This window comes from Oncorhynchus mykiss, chromosome 19 (assembly GCF_057628025.1).
Source record: "Oncorhynchus mykiss isolate SJ-2025 chromosome 19, ASM5762802v1, whole genome shotgun sequence".
Classification (NCBI taxonomy): domain Eukaryota; kingdom Metazoa; phylum Chordata; class Actinopteri; order Salmoniformes; family Salmonidae; genus Oncorhynchus; species Oncorhynchus mykiss.
In genome coordinates, this window is record NC_143040.1 from 19,173,406 (window position 1) to 19,193,644 (window position 20,239).

Sequence of the window (20,239 nt, forward strand, 5' to 3'; positions counted from 1 at the left end):
CAGCGTAGATGGACCGACAAGGTAGTGCAGGATCTTGAAGGAGAGACCAGAGTAGTAGCGCTCACCAGTAGCCCTCCGCTTACTGATGAGCTCTGGCTTTTACTGGACATGAAGTGACAAAATGACCAGCGGAACCGCAATAGAGACAGAGGCGATTGGTGATTCTCCGTTCCCTCTCCTTAGTTGAGATGTGGATACCCCCCAGCTGCATAGGCTCAGCACCCGAGCCGGCGGAGGAAGATGGTAGTGATGCGGAGAGGGGGGCAACGGAGAACGTGAGCTCCTTTCCACGAGCTCGGTGACGAAGATAATCCCGTCGCTCTATGCGAATAGCGAGTTCAATCAAGGAATCCACGCTGGAAGGAACCTCCCGGGAGAGAATCTCATCCTTTACCTCCGCGCGGAGACCCTCCAGAAAACGAGCGAGCAAAGCCGGCTCGTTCCAGTCACTGGAGGCAGCAAGAGTGCGAAACTCAATGGAGTAATCTGTTATGGATCGATTACCTTGACATAGGGAAGACAGGACCCTGGAAGCCTCCTCCCCAAAAACAGAACGATCAAAAACCCGTATCATCTCCTCCTTAAAGTCCTGATACTGGTTAGTACACTCAGCCCTCGCCTCCCAGATTGCCGTGCCCCACTCACGAGCCCGTCCAGTAAGGAGAGATATGACGTAGGCGATACGAGCTGTGCTCCTGGAGTAAGTGTTGGGCTGGAGAGAAAACACAATATCACACTGGGTGAGGAACGAGCGGCATTCAGTGGGCTCCCCAGAGTAACACGGCGGGTTATTGATTCTGGGCTCCGGAGATTCGAAAGCCCTGGAAGTGGCCGGTGGATCGAGGCGGAGATGGTGAATCTGTTCTGTGAGGTTGGAGACTTGGGCGGCCAGGGTCTCAACGGCATGTTGAGCAGCAGACAATTCCTGCTCGTGTCTGCCTAGCATCGCTCCCTGGATCTCGACGGCTGAGTGGAGAGGATCCGAAGTCGCTGGGTCCATTCTTGGTCAGATTCTTCTGTTATGCACGTGAGTGAGGACCCAAAAGCGGTTTAACAAAAACAGAGTCCTTTAATGTCAAAACAAACAACCCGCAGAGAGGGCGACAAATGAAACACAAAGTCCTTCTGAAATCACAGAAGAGTTCCCCTTCTAGCAGCAGAGGAGAATAGCTGGGTTAGAGTCCCCTTCTAGCAGCAGAGGAGATTAGCTGGGTTGTAGAGGACAGAGGTACCTGATCACACGTAGCCTCAGATGAACAGGCAGATTCCGACAGGACAGGACAAGGTTGAAGCAAACAAGACGATAGTTTGGTTCTGGCATGAGAAACTCAAACGAGAATCTGACAAAGACAGAAGCAGGAACAGAGAGAGAAATAGAGACCCAATCAGAGGGAAAAAGGGAACAGGTGGGAAAAGGGTGAACGAGGTAGTTAGAGAAGACAAGGAACAGCTGGGGGAAGGAGGGGAAGAGAAGGTAACCTAATACGACCAGCAGAGGGAGACAGAGTGAAGAGAAAGAACAGGAACAAGACACAACATGACAATACATGACAGGTGGTGGCTGAGCCGCTCCAGCAGTCTGAGGTGCGGGAGGTCCCTCCGCCCCCATTGGACATCGAGGGGGCCCCGGCGTATACTGTGCGAGCCATCATGGACTCAATTCGTCGGGCGAGGGGCCTTCAGTACCTCGTGGAGTGGGAGGGGTACGGTCCGGAGGAGAGATGCTGGGTGCCGGTGGAGGACATCCTGGATCCGTCATTACTTTAGGAATTTCACCGTCTCCACCCGGATCGCCCTGCGTCTCGTCTTCCGGGTCGTCCCCGAGGCCGGTGTCGGCGCGCGGCTCAAGGGGGGAGTACTGTCACGACTTCCGCCGAAGTTGGTCCCTCTCCTTGTTCAGGCGGCGTTCGGCGGTCGACGTCACCGGCTTTCTAGTCACCACCGATCCATGTTTCATTTTAGTTTTGTTTTGCCTTCATTATACACACCTGGTTTCCATTCCATAATCAATGTTCTTTATTTAACCCTCCGGCTTCCCTTTCTGTTTTGTGAATGATTGTCATTGTCATTGTGGGTTCGTTCTTTGTGCTCTGGATATTTGTATTTGTCCTTGTTGGAACATTGCTTACACTTTGAGTAAATTCGTATTATTACTCATACCTGTGTCCTGCGCCTGACTCCGCTTATCCATTCACCTAATCGCTGACAACATCCCTCTGTACACTTTACTTAGCTAGAGAAAAAACCTTCTGTGACGGTGGACATTTGGTGAGTAAAATCTAATTTTATTTGTCACATGCTTCGTAAACAACAGGTGTAGAATAATAGTGAAATGCTCAGTGACGTACATGAAATGAAGCACTTCCCAGCACTGGGCCACAACAGACAGACAGACAGACAGACAGACAGACAGAAAGACAGACAGACAGACAGGCAGGCAGGCAGACAGACAGAGGGGGTAACCTATGTCAATGGATAGTGTTCTTTTACTAAGCAAACATCACTTGCTTATACTGTTAATACTATAGTGGAAGGATGTTACGCTATTGATTTACACTCATAGAACAGTAAAAGACTGTCCGGCTCGACATGTCAATCTCAGAAATCTAGAAATCTAAGGCCAAATATACTAGCTCCTGTAGACAACCTCTGCGTGCTCAGATCTAACATTACGAGGATACATTTAAGGTGAGGTCACTGTTCCACACCCTGGCAGAAGGCCTCAATCTGTCTCCATTTGTAATCATCCTGCAACAACCTATCGTTTCCTTTCCTGCTGAATCAAGGATTGTTAGTCACATAGAAATAGAATGAATAGATTCTATGACTATTTTCTACGGGTTGTTATTCAAGAAGAAACAATCTGCTCTATGCTACATCGTCATCCTAAACGTCATCATCAAACAGACACTGTGACAAGGTTTTCAGACATGCTATAAACTTTAATAGACATATGGATATTTCTGAAAAGAAACAAAGATAGCCCTAGGTTTTATTTACAATACATGATCAAAATCAAAATCCTCACATACAGCGGCAAAAACAATTGTAGAGAACTTAAATAACTTTGTTTGCGTAACTACTTAAATAATGAAAACGGTTACTCTATTTTATTCACACCACGCCGTCTCAGCAGCTAAAATGCAAGTTTCACATTAAGTGCTAAAATTATAGTATCGACTTTACAGCATGAGTTCCATTTGACGCATTATAGACCAGAGAGAACACTGGCGAGACAGAGGTTCAACAGCTGCTGTCATTGAAGATACAGAGGAGAAAACAAAACAGAGAGAGAGAGAGAGAGAGAGAGAGAGAGAGAGAGAGAGAGAGAGAGAGAGAGAGAGAGAGTAAGAGGAATTGGAAAACCCTGAACACTTCTAACCATGCTTAGAACGAGAACTCAAAACAAAATATGATCATAGAAATAAAGACATTCCAATTGTGTGGGGGGCAGGCACTTAAAAAAGACAACATTGGCACAAGATGTAAGAGGTGGCTTTGATCTTTGCTGAACTACTGTCAGGAGACTCAAGATTAATACGGTATCAAGGAATTTGCAATGGCACTATATCAAATGAACCAATCCTGATCAACCTGTAGATTAGTGGCGTTACGCGATGTGTTTTATACAGTCTTCAGATGAAAGACAACACATCGATGGGCTCCAACATAATTTGTCTTTTTTTAATTGTCGTTTGGCTCGCCGAAGACGGTTTAGATCCCTGGCTTTGAGATGAGCAAAGTCTTCTTTATGCTGTTCATTTGTTAAGGGATCACAGTTCACCACAAAGTGGATCAAAGAAGTCTGGGTTCATACTTGACACATTTTATCATTCCATCTGTCTTATCTGAACGTCTCACAGTATGTAGAGTAGAGCATCTGGTGTGAAACCAACTTTCATCTGATCTACCTGGAGGAACTCTTCTCATCCGACTGTGTTGGTGGCCTAAAACAAAGACCAAACAACGACCGTTATGCTGCAGTTGAACGCCACAGACAGAGGTGTACTACGGGAAGGAAACACAGAGAGAGCCTTGTGTTGTGTCTCAGTGGTCGGTTACAAACTCTTCCATTCAGGTGTAGACACGCGTGGCCTTTAACACACGGTGCTGATCTGTACTGCACGTGTCACTGTGTGTTTTTATACAGTGGAAAAACACTGCATACATTGTGTTTGTGTGTGTTAGCAAAAAATTACCAAAAAAATAGGATTTTTTTTAAGCTTAATGCAAAACCACTTTCTACAAACACCGTCCTCTCCCATACATTATCACAGTTAAAAAAATAAACCCTCCTCTATCGAAACAATAGTAACGCTATATTATTTAGCAAGGCTAAGTAGTACTTAGTTCAGCTCTTTATGTATGAAATATCCATCAGCTTCTGTCCCTGTAGAACGACCACTGAAGTTGTGTAGCGAGTGTGTGTGTGTGTGTTCAGTGTGAGAGATTAAGAGTGAGATTTGAGCTGCTGCGTGCCACTGTGTTAGTGTGTGTGTGTGTGTTCAGTGTGAGAGATTTGAGCTGCTGCGTGCCACTGTGTTGGTGTGTGTGTGTTCAGTGTGAGAGATTTGACCTGCTGCGTGCCACTGTGTTAGTGTGTGTTCATTTGACCTGCTGCGTGCCACTGTGTTAGTGTGTGTGTGTGTGTTCAGTGTGAGAGATTTGACCTGCTGCGTGCCACTGTGTTAGTGTGTGTGTGTGTGTGTGTTCATTTGACCTGCTGCGTGCCACTGTGTTAGTGTGTGTGTGTGTGTTCATTTGACCTGCTGCGTGCCCCTGTGTTAGTGTGTGTGTGTGTGTGTGTGTGTGTGTTCAGTGTGAGAGATTTGACCTGCTGCGTGCCACTGTGTTAGTGTGTGTGTGTGTGTGTGTGTTCATTTGACCTGCTGCGTGCCACTGTGTTAGTGTGTGTGTGTGTGTGTGTTCATTTGACCTGCTGCATGCCACTGTGTTAGTGTGTGTGTGTGTGTTCAGTGTGAGAGATTTGACCTGCTGCGTGCCACTGTGTTAGTGTGTGTGTGTTCATTTGAGCTGCTGCATGCCACTGTGTTAGTGTGTGTGTGTGTGTGTGTGTTCATTTGACCTGCTGCGTGCCACTGTGTTAGTGTGTGTTAGTGTGTGTGTGTGTTCATTTGAGCTGCTGCATGCCACTGTGTTAGTGTGTGTGTGTGTGTGTGTGTTCATTTGACCTGCTGCGTGCCACTGTGTTAGTGTGTGACAACGTCACTGCTGTATGACACCGTACTATAGTCCCAACATAATCGTCTGCCCTTTTGATTGTGAAACACAAAAAACATGACATTACAGTGCGTGGAGTTGATGACTCCATTTCAAATGTATCAAACTGGCGTTGACATTGGGAGAGCAAAGCTACGAGCTCTATCCTAACAATGTCATAGACTCTGTCCCTAATGGCACCCTTGTTCCGTATGATGCTCACTATTTTTGACGTGGGCCCATAGGGCTCTGGTCAAAAGTAGTGCACTCTACGGGGAATAGGGTGCCATTTGGGACACAGCCATATAAACTCTATAGATACCTGTTGAGTCCAAAGACACTCATTCTTCAGCTATGGATCCATTCTGTACATTGGCAGCATGTCAAGTGAGCGATGAACAACAAATCTATACCGCTGTATCATGAAGTATCATAACGTAGCTTTTTCTATGAAGATGTGCCCACAAAACATCACCCGGAGAAAACAGTGGGTCAAAATAACAATAATCATTATTATTACTGTGACATTGGTCTATTGGTCGTTCATATTAGTGCCTTTAGACAAGATAGTACAGGACTCTGTATGGGGCTCTATACACGGCACAGTAAGATTATCAGAAACTCTTCAGTCAGTGTCAGTATTATTGCATTGCTGATGCTGAAGAGATTGGCATGTTCATTTAAAGGCTGTATATAGACTGTGTTGTGTTGGTAAAGGTAGACCCAAAGCTAACCCCCAGTATTAGGCTGTCCACTCTCCAGTCCTGGGGGATAACTTAAGTCACCACGCCTCCGCCCGCCTCGCTGTGTTTCAGCTCAGCCGACTCCCCTTCTCTGTAAGTCTTCAGTCAAAAATGGCCGCTGTTTTTTTGTTGTTGTGTGGAGAGAACCGCGAGGGGGTCTCCCTCTGTTCTCAGCAGGGGTGCAGTGCTAATATCAAGTCATCTGCATGGGGGTTCCAGAGTGGGAGAGAGAGGAGAAGAACTTTCTCCTGGAGAAGAAGAGTATAAAAGAGCTTATGTAGCCACGGTGGAGGTCCAACCATTAGACCATGCATTCAACCATCACGTTGCTGTGTCTGTCTGTGTGATGGTCTCTGGAGGGATGCTTGGCCCGGATGCCTGGTGTACGTAGCCTACCGGAGCTTATGGGCAGGAAGATGACCAGAGTCTGGGTGTTGACGGGGACAGGGTACGTTCAGACAGGGGTGTGTGTCTCAGGGGTGAATCACGGAGGAGGGAGGCTCTGCTTGGGCTTCTCCGGTGGTTGAGCAAGGGGGCCGGGGGGGGGGGGGGGTTGCGGTGGGAGTGGACCCCCTCCCCATGCCCCTATACCATGTAGCTAGTGAGGTTCAGCAGGTACGAGGTCATGTCTATGATGTGGTCCAGGATGCCGTCCTTCTCCTGGTCGCTAGGCATGCCCCGCTCGCCCTTCTCACACTGGGCGCCCGAGTAGCCGCTCTTACACAGGCAGCTGTGGGGCTCAACACACACGCCTCCATTACGGCAGGCCGGCTCGCATTTAGCTGAGAGAGAGAGAGAGAGAGAGAGAGAGAGAGAGAGAGAGAGAGAGAGAGAGAGAGAGAGAGAGAGAGAGAGAGAGAGAGAGAGAGAGAGAGAGAGAGAGAGAGAGAGAGAGAGAGAGAGAGAGAGAGAGAGAGAGAGAGAGAGAGAGAGAGAGAGAGAGAGAGAGAGAGAGAGAGAGAGATATTGACGATCTTGACAAGCGATAACAAAACATTAATAAACCCTTTATGTGGGTCCACTATGGATCCAAACTAGTCCATTTGATAAATATCAACATTACTCAAGATATACAGTAGAATTCTTCACATTATTGTGTAACTCTTGTTATACAGTAGGGTTATTATGTAATGCTCTACTAATATTCTAGGTTATGGTTGAACACTTCAGACAGCACTTTTCTCTGACTCACCCACTCTGCAGAAGGGTCCCTCCCAGCCGGTGCTGCAGCAACACTTCCCGGTGGGGGTGCAGTGTCCGTTCTTACACTGCCGTGAGCAGGCCGTTCCCAGCAGCTCCGGGGCCTCCACCTGTCTCTGACACTCCTTAGGGGCCGCGGGCCTGCAGGGGCCACACAGGGAGGGCAACGGTCACACACTCTAAAGGCTCAAGCACACTGAGCACTGGCATTACATACGGATATGTGGCCTTTCTTTCACACACACACACACACACACACACACACACACACACACACACACACTAGAGGCAGCAGCAGTGGTGCCATAGCAGCAGAACACTTAACCATGCACAACAGGGAAGAGGAAACGGCTCCACCAGAATGTGCCTTTACAGAACATTGATGTGATGGAAAGGAGTCATGGAGGGATAACGAATGTTTGAGTACGGAGAGACTCTGTGTGTGACAGGGTTCTTTCTGGAATATTCTGTTTCTGGAATGTTGTTAAATGAGTTTTTGAGTATAATAATTCATTTGGAGCATCAGAGGTTGGGAGGCTGGGAGAATGGTGGACTGACTGAATGACTGGACCAGGGTTTTATTTCCACTGAGGACATGAGGCTCTCTGTTTTCCATACCACTACCACTGTGTGTGTGTGTGTGTGTGTGTGTGTGTGTGTGTGTGTGGTGTGTCTAGGCCACCGGGAACAGGCCACCGAGAACAGCCATTTGCTGCTGTAATTCAGCATGACAGGAGACTCATAAACACCATCCACAAACACACACAGATGTAGCACACACCCGCAAACATATCCAACCACACTGCCAACAGGCAGCATACTAAACAGACATATTGTGATCATCTCATAACAAGACAAACATTGAACACACGCACTGGCCCAAAGGAGGCTTAGAGTATGATCATTTCATATCACGCTCCAGCCTGGGCTCAAAAACCTGGAAATAATATAGCAGCGTTCTACGTGATGGAATTAAAATGTGAATTGCCTGTTAGCTTGTGTGTGTTCCTGTGTGTGTGGATGGGGCCAAACAGCATCGACTAATGAGGCAAGACAAGCCTCAGCCAGGCAGTGTATTGACATATCCATCAGGCACTCACACACACACACACACACACACACACACACACACACACACACACACACACACACACACACACACACACACACACACACACACACACACACACACACACACACAGTGGTAGTGGTATGGAAAACAGTGAGCCTGGTGGAGGGCCTACGGAGTGGTCAGTGCATGCGTGTAGAGTCTGTTTTGATGATAATGATGCGAGTGTGTGTGTGTGCCTGCTGGACTCTCTGCCTGCTGGACTCTCTGCCTGCTGAACTCTCTGGGTGCTGTAGAGACCTAATGCTGTAGATAAATAACGCTGAGAGATATCAAATCAAATTTATTTATATAGCCCTTCGTACATCAGCTGATATCTCAAAGTGCTGTACAGAAACCCAGCCTAAAACCCCAAACAGCAAGCAATGCAGGTGTAGAAGCACGATAATGCTGTAGAGACATTTAATGCTATAGCGAGATAATCCTGGACAGAATATAATGCTCTAAATAGATAATGCTGTAGAGAGCTAAAGCTGGGGAGAGCTCTAATGCTGTAGAGAGCTAAAGCTGGGGAGAGCTCTAAGGCTGTAGAGAGATAATGCTGGGGAGACCTCTAATGCTGTAGAGAGATAATGCTGGGGAGACCTCTAATGCTGTAGAGAGATAATGCTGGGGAGACCTCTAATGCTGTAGAGAGATAAAGCTGGGGAGAGCTCTAATGCTGTAGAGAGATAATGCTGGGGAGACCTCTAATGCTGTAGAGAGATAATGCTGGGGAGACCTCTAATGCTGTAGAGAGATAATGCTATAGAGAAATAATGCTATAGAGATCTAATGACCAATGGACAGACAGGAGCCACAACTGAATGTGATATTGGGGTCTGGTTGTGAATGAACTGACTTACTGACTGTGGTTGGTTAGTGCTCAAAGGAGGGGCTCCTGGCCTGTGTTGTGTGTGTGAGTGAGTTAGGGGGTCCTGGTCAGGGTTCTGGGGGTATGTGAGTGGGGTGTCAAGACACCGTGGTTGGGAGAGTGTTGTTCTGACAGCCACATTGACTGATGGCAGTCCCGGGGCAGTACCAGAGCCTAAAGGGGGTCTCTAGAGGGGTGGGGGGCGATTCCCATGCTCCGCTCCCCTCAGAACCCACCCAACCCTGTGCCTTTTCTCATCCACACTCTGGGCCTTTGTTGTGACAGGCTGCACGTAGTTAAAACAGAGAGAAGGAGGGACAGAAAGAGAGAGGGTGGGAGAGTGATGGAGTTGAGAGAAAGAGACCAGGGTGAGAGAGAGAGAAAAGGGGGACAGCTAGTCCCTGGAGGATTGGGGTACAACACTGTTAATAGTGTCAGGCGGGCAGGGGTCAGCCACGGCTATTGCCCCTCATCAGTTTGTATTAGTACCATGGGTGGCCATGGTCCCGGGTGAAAACAACACCTGCCTGAGCGCCACTTGACAAAGGCAGCTGGGTCAACAGGCACTGTGGGAATGTATAAACTCGGCGAGGACACTTGCATAAAACACAGACTGATGAAGACTGATAAATTAAAGGAGGGCCGCTTATTAGTTTGAGTGGCCACGGGGCTGGGCCAGGCTGGTCCCAGTGATTTATATATACACTAGATGACTGATAGGGGGTGCTGTTTTGAAGCCCCCTGAACCTCCATCTTGGCACTCCCTCACATTGTAATTTTTTGGGGGAGCTTTAGACATGCATTTATTAATGTCAACATTCGTTTTGCCACATTCATTGTATTACAGACACCTTAATGCATAATCTTGAATTATATTATGTGAGCTAAACATAAAAATAAAAAAATATATAAAAACATTTTCTTTAAAGTATATATATTTTTTATTACTAATGTTACTGTCCCCGCTACAACAAAAAAATATTTCAATACATGTAATTTTGACCTTAAAACATTTAATTGAAATACTGTAGAATTCCATGAATTCCTATGAAGGACTGCTCCTACTGGGGGGAGTGCCAATATGGCCGACCGGTGGCTTCAAAAACCTCTCAATGGCCAATACATATCATCAGCCATCTAGGGTTTGTATACATTATTGGCTGGTTCCCAACACTCTTAGAAAAAAGGGTTCCAAAGGGCTTCTTGGGCTGTCCCCATAGGAGAACCCTTTTTGGTTACATGTAGAACCTTTTTAGAACCATTTAGAACCCTCCGTGTTCTACCTGGAACCATACAGCGTTCTTCAAACGGTTCTCAAATGTGGACAGCCGAAGAACCCTTTTAGGTTCTAGATAGCTTCTTTTTTTCAAAGTGTAGTCCTAGTGGCTGGAGGGAGGCGGGGTGGTGGTGGGGTGGAGGGATGTATGGAACTCTGCTTGGCTCAGCTGCCTCCCTTCCCACCTCCCCCTTTTTTCCAGAACAGGAGACAGCCAGGGACCATATGCTGAGCCTGATCCCTGATCAGCTCCCTCTTACTCACAACACAGCCCTCTTTATAACATCTCACCGCCTCAAAAGTCACCCCAGATCAAATCATACAGCTGATTGATATAGGGGATGCTATTAGTGAGGGATACTCTAACGACTATCAGATTTATTTCACTTAAAGCTTTGATAGTGATGGGTGGCTGGTAGCCTGGGAGTTGGTGGGGAGGGTTTTTGGGAAGGAATGTGTTGGGGCTATGTGCTGGGGCTTGCTTGATTGGCATGAGGTGTATGTGAAAAAAAAGCCCTGGAGTGGTGTACATTGTGCCTCCACAACAATGGCTAAATCAAACGGCCCAGTGTGAGTCCTTTGGCTGTTTTGTCATCCGGCTCCATTGTTTGGGGGCTTCTTTGTGGTTTCATCCCTTGTTTTAATTGTGTCAGAAATGTACTGTGTATTGTAGGAGCCAGGGCCATTCAGTGGAGCAGCTTTGTCAAGGGCAGGACCACAGTAGTGCAGCAGCAAGATTTAGGAGGGACATCTGAATAAAAGAGCTGGCTTTTTTTAGCCAGCATATCGGGAGCTGGGAGCTACCGTACCACACACACTGAACACGCATGCACGCACGCACACCTCCCTGCTCCTTCTCCCCAGTGCGTCCTGTAATTTGTGACTTCCATAGTGACTTCATAAAGGAGAGCCCTATTCTATGTCCACTGGGTCTTCTCAACCTCTTTACTCAACACAATTCAACCAGAGGACTGCACCTGACTCAATTAAACCCTAAATTGTGTGAAAAGTATTTTATGACACAGGAGAACCATTTCCTCCCTCTTTGGATAAAAGCCTGTTTAGATGGAAAGACAACCTGTTTTATCACCGTTATCAGCAGGAGTTCTTACTGTTTCAACTGTCTCTCCCCCCATTCAGGTTCCAGATGGAATCGTGAGGACTGGATAGAATTTGGTTTTGAATAAAACGTGGCTCTGTCCCTTCCATTCTTATACGCGATAAACAACCTGGCAGTTACATACTGTACAGCTTTACAATGTGGCCAGTGACATCCTCCCCCACATAACCAACCCACCCAATACCCAGAGGCGGTGTTTGTTTGTGTCTCTTCTCTCTCAAGGAATAAAACCCTCCTCCTCCTCTGCTTCTAAATGGATGTTAGCACCAGAAATAAATAAAAGTCTCTCTCTCTCCCATGGGGACCTCTGACTGCGTGTGGCAGGGCAATTGAGATAAGACATATTCAATGAAGCATTGCATGTCTCAATCAGACATTATACTGATCTAATTATAGAAAGAGGGGAAAAGGAAAACATTTAAAACAGAGCTGAAACCCGTTGAAGCCTTGGGGAAGACGGCATATCGTGTGTGTGTGTGTGTGTGTGTGATGCATATGGACTAGGTTTGAATCCCGGGCAAGGGATTTTTAAACAGCTCTGTCTCCTTCCACAGTAGAGCCAGTAAACAATGCCACATGATCCTACTCTGCCTCTGTGTTGTATATTTAGAAATGAAATCTCTCTCAGTACAGAATTTCCACGACAGTGTCCACATGGGACAGAGACAACGTATAATGATGTTACTGAGACGCATGGTGGCCTATTTATTATTGGACAATACCCGACTGACAAACAAATACCTACAAATGAAGTCAGCGCGCTGCCGGGACGTGTGTTTACCCCAAAACATTGCAGGGGGGTTTAGGTGATACTCCTCTTTCACTCCCCTCCCCAGCCTCCTACCTCCTAAAGCCCCCTCCTCTTCCCCAAACATACATGGTAATGAAAACACCATGTGGGTGGATGGTGGATGTTGTGGGACCCCCGGACCACCACAGGCTCGCCTCTCAGAAATACAAGTCTTCTGTAAAGGAGGAGGGTGAGGGGGCGCCAGGTACCCCAGAATGGGTAGAGGAGGACGGGTGGCCCATCAGACGTGATAACGCAGCAAGGTCAGAAACGTTAGCTGCCTCCATCCCTCCCCCTCCTCCCTGTAACGAGATACTAATAGCGAAGTGAGTGAGTGTGTGTGTGTGCGCGCATAGAAGCCGGACTCCCAGCACCACACAGGCCACTGTACAGACTAAACAAAATATGGGTGGAAAGAATTGTTGTTTGGGAAAAATGTGTCGAGCCAAAAACCATAAATAAAATGTTGAGCGGAGCAGCAAGGGGCCCGTAGAAACATCTGTGGCGTAATTAACTGTGACTTGGTTGGTACTGTCAACACCTTCGCAATAATTAGCCAGGGATCTGTTTCTATTGTCCCACACAGGCAAGCACACATACATGCAAGCACACACACACACACACGCAAGCACACACACACACACACACACACACACACACACACACACTCCAATAAAGTGAAATGGACTTAAGAAAACATTATTCTGTCTCCTTCCTGGACTTAACTCCCACTGTAAGCCCAGTGTTTTTAGATGCTCCACATGCCTCCCTGACAACTTCACTTAAGCTGAAGGACCTAAACCTACATGAGGATCTCTAGTTCTCCATTCCGTCGTGCTGAAAAGGGGGACTGGATGATTTCTGGGTGGCTGAGGGTGGAAAGACACAGCTTGAGGAGCGATTGGTTTGAATTAGAAAGTGAGAGGATCTGGTTGTGTTCAATGTAATTTCTCATGATTCAGACTATATATCAATGACATTCATGTCTCAGATGTTGGCTGCGGTGGAGGGGGACCTCATACACCCCGTATACGTACCTCCTGGTGTGCTGGGTTTTTCACATGTACTAGGCTTGACGCAAACATCATTTGTTAAAGATTCATGATTATCGAAAATATTGAATAGAGTAAAACACAGGGTAAAATGTTTAGCAAGCATACAACAACGATTAACAGGCAACCATCTCCTCTAGTAATATTTATCACCAGAAACTCCAGCACATTATCAGCTGTGTGCGACCTGGATTGTTGGGACGCAGCGGGGCACATTGTTGGGACACAGCATCCCTTCATCAAAACCCAAACCACCAGATATTCCAGTCACATGTAACAAATCCCTCCCTACGACTATGAGGAAAACATTACCACTCATCGACAGGTGCCCTCCGTTCTCTCCAGGAGTGTATAAGCAGCCCTGTCAAACGCTACGAAAATACCCAGCGAGCCACGTGTGCTCTCTCCTCGCTCTCTCTCTCTCTCTCCTCCCTCTCCTCACTATCCTCTCTCTCTTTCGTCTCTCCTATCTTCCCTCACTCTCTAACAGGGCCTGTTGGTAGTGCTGGTGTTAGAAACGGTATGCTTACTCTCCAATTACCACTCTGAGATTTGTGTTGGCCGGGGAACCGGCCGGATAAGAGCCCTGGTGTGTGTGTGTGTGTGTGTGTGTGTGTGTGTGTGTGTGATGTATTGAAGAGGTGTAGAAAACAAGGGGTGGAGGGAGGTGTGAACCCCCTCTCTCTGTGAAGTTGTGATCCTGCACTGCCACTATATCTGCTATGTGTAGGTATATGGGCAGGCCACATGCACACACGCACACAAAGAAAGTTGTGTTCTTTACCTTTTAGGGTCCACTAGCTTGTAGAGCTTCCCACTGTGTGACTGAGCCATGATTTTACTGGTGGCCAGGATGTACACTTCACCTGGGGGTGAGGAGAACAGGGGTTAAATGGGAAATGTAGTCCAGGCATCAGCCCTATCTAGAGAGAGCAAATAAGAGAAAAGACGAAGCGAGAGAGAGAGAGAGAGAGAGAGAGAGAGAGAGAGAGAGAGAGAGAGAGAAGAAGGACAACCAGTTAAGAAGCCTTGTTGCCACAAGAAAAGTGCATCCTGTGAAGACCAGCATTGTAAATACAACCCATATGCTTATTTATTTTATCTATTTGCACATAATTTGATATTTGTAACGTCTTTCTTTTTGGAACTTTTGTGAGTGTAATATTAACTGTTAATTTGTATCGTTTATTTCACTTTTGTTTATTATCTAGTTCACTTGCTTTGGAAATGTTAACATACAGTTGAAGTCGGAAGTTTACATACACCTTAGCCAAATACATTTAAATCCGTTTTCATAATTCCTGACATTTAATCCTAGTAAAAATTCCCTGTCTTAGGTCAGTTAGGATCACCACTTTATTTTAAGAATGTGAAATGTCAGAATAATAGTAGAGAGAACCATATACTTCAGCTTTTATTTCTTTCATCACATTCCCAGTGGGTCAGAAGTTTACGTACACTCAATTCGTATTTGGTAGCATTGCCTTTAAATTGTTTAACTTGGGTCAAACGTTTCGGGTAGCCTACAAGCTTCCCGTAATAGGTTGGGTGAATTTTGGCCCATTCCTCCTGACAGAGCTGGTGTAACTGAGTCAGGTTTGTAGGCATCCTTGCTCACACACGCTTTTTAATTTCTTCCCACAAATTGTCTATAGGATTGAGATCAGGGCTTTCTGATGGCCACTCCAATACCTTGACTTTGTTGTCCTTAAGCCATTATGTCACAACTTTAGAAGTATGCTTGGGGTCATTGTCCATTTGGAAGACCCATTTGCGACCAAGCTTTAACTTCCTGACCGATGTCTTGAGATGTTGCTTCAATATTTCCCCATAATTTTCACCCCTCATGATGCCATCTATTTTGTGAAGAGCACCAGTCCCCCCTGCAGCAAAGCACCCCCATAACATGATGCTACTACTCCCGTGCTTCACAGTTTGGATGGTGTTCTTCGGCTTGCAAGCCTCCCCCTTTTTCCTCCAAACATAACGTTGGTCATTATGGCCAAAAAGTTATATTTTTGTTTCATCAGACCAGAGGACATTTCTCCAAAAAGTACGATCTTTGTTCCCATGTGCAGTTGCAAACCGCAGTCTGGCTTTTTTATGCAGGTTTTGGAGCAGTGGCTTCTTCCTTGCTGAGGTGCCTTTACGGTTATGTCAATATAGGACTTGTTTCACTGTGGATATAGATACTTTTGTACCCGTTTCCTCCAGCATCTTCACAAGGTCCTTTGGTGTTGTTCTGGGATTGACTTGCAATTTTCGCACCAAAGTACGTTCATCTCTAGGAGACCGAACGCGTCTCCTTCCTGAGCGGTATGACGGCTACGTGGTCCCATGGTGTTTATACTTGCGTACTATTGTTTGTATAGATGAACGTGGTACCTTCAGGCATTTAGAAATTGCTCCCAAGGATGAACCAGACTTGTGGAGGTCTACAAGGTCTTGGCTGATTTCTTTTGATTTTCCCATGATGGCAAGCAAAAGAGGCACTGAGTTTGAAGGTAGGCCTTGAAATATATCCACAGGTACACCTACAATTGACTCAAATTATGCCAATTAGCCTATCAGAAGCTTCTAAAGCCATGACATAATTTTCTGGAATTTTCCAAGCTGTTTATAGGCAGAGTCAACTTAGTGTATGTAAACTTCTGACCCACTGGAATTGTGATACAGTGAATTACAAGTGAAATAATCTGTCTGTAAACAATTGTTGGAAAAATGACTTGTGTCATGCACAACGTAGATGTCCTAACCGACTTTCCAAAACTATAGTTTGTTAACAAGAAATTTGTGGAGTGGTTGAAAAACAAGTTTTAATGACTCCAACATAAGTGTATGCAAACTTCCAAATTCAACTGTTTGCTTCCCATGCCAATAGACCCCTTAAAATTATATTGAAATTGAGAGAGAAACAGAGAGAAAATAAGAGAAGAGGCCCTGCTCAGGGTCCCTGCAGCGCTGCACTTGCCATGGGACTTGTGAGAGAGTGAGTATCACGGGACAACTGAATACTCCTGACTGGAACCAGGCGAGTCATTTAATGAGGAGCAAGCCCACAACACGGCTCCATAAGAGGACAAATTGTAAACATGTGTCAATGGGGCCCTGTTGTGGGAAGCCAGCCCAGCTCAGCACAGCCCTCCACCATTCGCCTACCCACACACCATTTACAAATCATGAACAAAAGCAAAAATCTTCAACTAACACCACGCCAAGATACTGGCAAGTCCCATGGTTAACCCTGTGTGCCCGTTGTATGCCAATATGGATAATTAGTTTTCTGCAAAACATGAGCTCACAGTGAGTCCTTTTGTCAAATGGGGATACAATGAATTGGGTTCAGTGGGTTTGTTGATGTAGCAAACCTAACCTCACCTAAGATGGTATGACTGGTAGGCTGGTAAACAATAACACAGACCAGAAACATTCATCACCAGGTGGCCAACTACATGCCATATCAGTAGGCTCTTTGAGGCCTGGTGCTATCGTATGGAAATTACCATATAATCCTTCAGGAAGCAGGGAGACTTTAATATCCTGCTGCTGGAACGTGCCATGGAGGAAAGGTGACACGGAGGGAAGGGATGGAGGTATTAGTTCCCCTCACACAGCGTGTGTGACCTCTGTTGGTTTTCTGGTCCAATATCATGAATATCACTCGAATAACGGCTTGAATTTGAGACTCCGAGGAAGTTTTTCCCCTCACTTCCTAATCTCGGAAACTCAATTGGAGCAGTCTTGTTTCTAAACCCAACCGAGTGGAAACATGTTGAACATTGACATCGCACCCCAGGGATGTACTATGTAAATACATGTACCATTGTTCCATATACAATGCCCCAATGATTCTGAACTAGAGTTTTCCACAGTTTTGACATCTGTCATTGGGTGTAAACACGGATTTCAGGATGGCTTGACACTCTGCAATCTATCTTCTGCATCCAGACCCTTTGTTGACAAAAGCTGTCACTCATAACATCAGCTCAGATGTAGAGAGACACCCAGAAACACACAGAAATTGACATATAATAATGTGGCTATACATGTAGGGGCCAGCCTTTAGACTAGAGAGTTGGGTTGGATCCCAAATGGCACCCTATTCCCTATTTAGTGCGCTACTTTCATAGTGCTCTGGTCAAAAAGTACTGCACTATATTGGGAATAGGGTGCCATTTGGGAAACAACTTTTGTGCTGGTTCTACTGACCTAGTTGGTCCTCTCCGAAGCCCAGGATATGTCCCACCAGAGCGGAGCCACAGGAGCTGCTGGTCCCCAGACACAGAGCTTTCTCCTGCCACTGGTCCCTCGCTGCCCCTGAGCCCTTCTGGAGGATCCGCAGGTTCCTGAAACGCACACACACGCGCACACACAAAAGCACAGCACAACATCAGCACACTGTTACAGTAATACTAGCATTAAGCACAGGTCAGGGGTCAGCAAAAACGGCACATTGTTTCCTTCTAGGTCACAGCACAACAGTCTTGTGTTTCAGTGCCTTAGTGTGCATGAAGTCTTTTGGTTTCCAAATAAACATGATGCCAAAATCCTCCTCGCCCTTTCACAACAACGTGCCCTTCAAAAACTGTAATGAGACTAAGTAGCTGCGAGTCATTTTTCCAAACACATTGCCATGATGTCTCAATAGCGTACTTCCTTCAGCGTCTTTATTTCCTTTGTTTATTCAAGAGGCGAGGTTTGACTTCAGCGAGAGAGGAAGATTAATTATCAACCAATGAGACGTGTGAACAACACGAGGCCGTAGCCAAACGGACCAACCAACCGGGGCAGGAAATCACGTCTCCATTTACAGTGAATGAGCCTGAGCAGTAGTAGTGTCAGTAATGTGATAGTAATGTTTTCCCCCCAACGTGGATGGAACACTGGGTTTATGTTGGCACGGTGACCATGGACAGAATCAGGGGATGGACGTCAATTGGCATAGTGTTTACCTCAGAGTTACGTTCACCATAGCAAAGTTGGGTTACTGAACACAGCTGTTTGTGTTTGTTCAATTCAAAGTCAATGAACACTAGAATCGTTCGAGAACGTTCCAAATGAGAAAACAATGTTTGATTCAAACTAGCTACACATTTAATCTAGATCATTTGACGATAAATAAAAACCCTGTTATAATATTTAGAACTTATAAGCTTACCCGTTCTTGTCTCCGAACACATAGCTCCCGTAGAGCCTTCTGGACTGACAGCCTCTGTAGATGAACCCTCCCACAGGTGCTGCTCCTCCACTGGTCGCCAGGTCAAAGATGGACGCCTCGTTCTCTACAGAAACACACAGATACACAGGCCTCAGATCAGTATCATTAAGATGGACGCCTCGTTCGCTACAGAAACACACAGATACACAGGCCTCAGATCAGTATCATTAAGATGGACGCCTCGTTCTCTACAGAAACACACAGATACACAGGCCTCAGATCAGTATCATTAAGATGGATGCCTCGTTCTCTACATAAACACAGATACACAGAACTCAGATCAGTGTAATTACAGAGGCTGTGCCCCAAATGGCACCCTATTGTCTTTAAAGTGCACTATTCTTTTAACCAAGGCCCATAGAGTTCTGGTCAAAAGTAGTGCACTATACACAGTATATAGTGCCATATGACACTTGTAGATCTCTACAAGCTCCAAAAAACTAATTCAGAATTATTGTGGTATTTTAAGTCAATTTGTGTATCCCTCCAAAAAAATTACTTCTTGGAACATATATAGCATTTGTCAAAAGGTATTATTTTCAGCCTAAGATAGCTGTCATTTGACAGCTTGACCAAAATATGACTAGCTACATCTTAGATATTACACTCATATAATATGGGCGATGCAGGGATTTTCACTCTGTTTATTCCCTACACTCTTAGAAAAAAAAGTTCCAAATTGGTTCTGTGGCTGTTCCCTTAGGAGAACCCTTTTCGATTCAAGGTAGAAGCCCATCTTGGCGTTCTACAAAGGGTGCGCCTATGAGGACAGATGAAAAATCATTTTTGGTTCTAGATAGCACCTTTTTTTCTAAGAGTGTACAATAGTATTCTCTGTGGTGGCAAACATGGCACCAATCCTTCACTCTGCACCTGGAGCTGCCATGGTCGGACCCCAGCCTAATGACTGTGACTCCCTGAGACCTGGAGCTGCCATGGTCAGACCCTAGCCTAATGACTGTGACCCCCTGAGACCTGGAGCTGCCATGGTCAGACCCCAGCCTAATGACTGTGACTCCCTGAGACCTGGAGCTGCCATGGTCGGACCCTAGCCTAATGACTGTGACCCCCTGAGACCTGGAGCTGCCATGGTCAGACCCTAGTCGAATGACTGTGACTCCCTGAGACCTGGAGCTGCCATGGTCAGACCCTAGTCTAATGACTGTGACTCCCTGAGACCTGGAGCTGCCATGGTCAGACCCTAGTCTAATGACTGTGACTCCCTGAGACCTGGAGCTGCCATGGTCGGACCCTAGCCTAATGACTGTGACTCCCTGAGACCTGGAGCTGCCATGGTCAGACCCTAGCCTAATGACTGTGACTCCCTGAGACCTGGAGCTGCCATGGTCGGACCCTAGCCTAATGACTGTGACTCCCTGAGACCTGGGTGTGATTTATGCCCACTCTAATGAGTCCTGTTTTCCCTGTTGGTGTAGGAAGAGAAAAGGATATCCATGTTTACTGCCATCTGTCACGAGTCCATTAGTACGTAGTGGAGGGTGGTTTCAATTACTGTGACTGAGGCCTTGCCTTGTTAAAAACAACTTTGCTAAACTGGATTAAATGTAATGTAGGGCTTTAACCGCCACGATACCTCCTCATTAACATTGAAACTGAACGTATTAAGTGATGGTTGTA

General features: G+C 46.3%; 1 protein-coding gene across 1 annotated transcript in view; it reads right to left on the minus strand.

The window, feature by feature from the left end:
* Nucleotides 1-2,921: 2,921 nt before the first annotated feature.
* Nucleotides 2,922-20,239, minus strand: part of LOC110498648 (hedgehog-interacting protein) — a 48,871-nt gene continuing 31,553 nt past the window's right edge. The window contains exons 9-13 of the mRNA XM_036954278.2: nt 18,542-18,665; nt 17,593-17,729; nt 14,168-14,249; nt 7,156-7,304; nt 2,922-6,745 (exon numbers count right to left, since the gene is read on the minus strand). Coding sequence (XP_036810173.1) covers nt 6,549-6,745; nt 7,156-7,304; nt 14,168-14,249; nt 17,593-17,729; nt 18,542-18,665 — 689 coding nt within the window. The 3' untranslated portion in view covers nt 2,922-6,548. The remainder of the gene's footprint in view (nt 6,746-7,155; nt 7,305-14,167; nt 14,250-17,592; nt 17,730-18,541; nt 18,666-20,239) is intronic.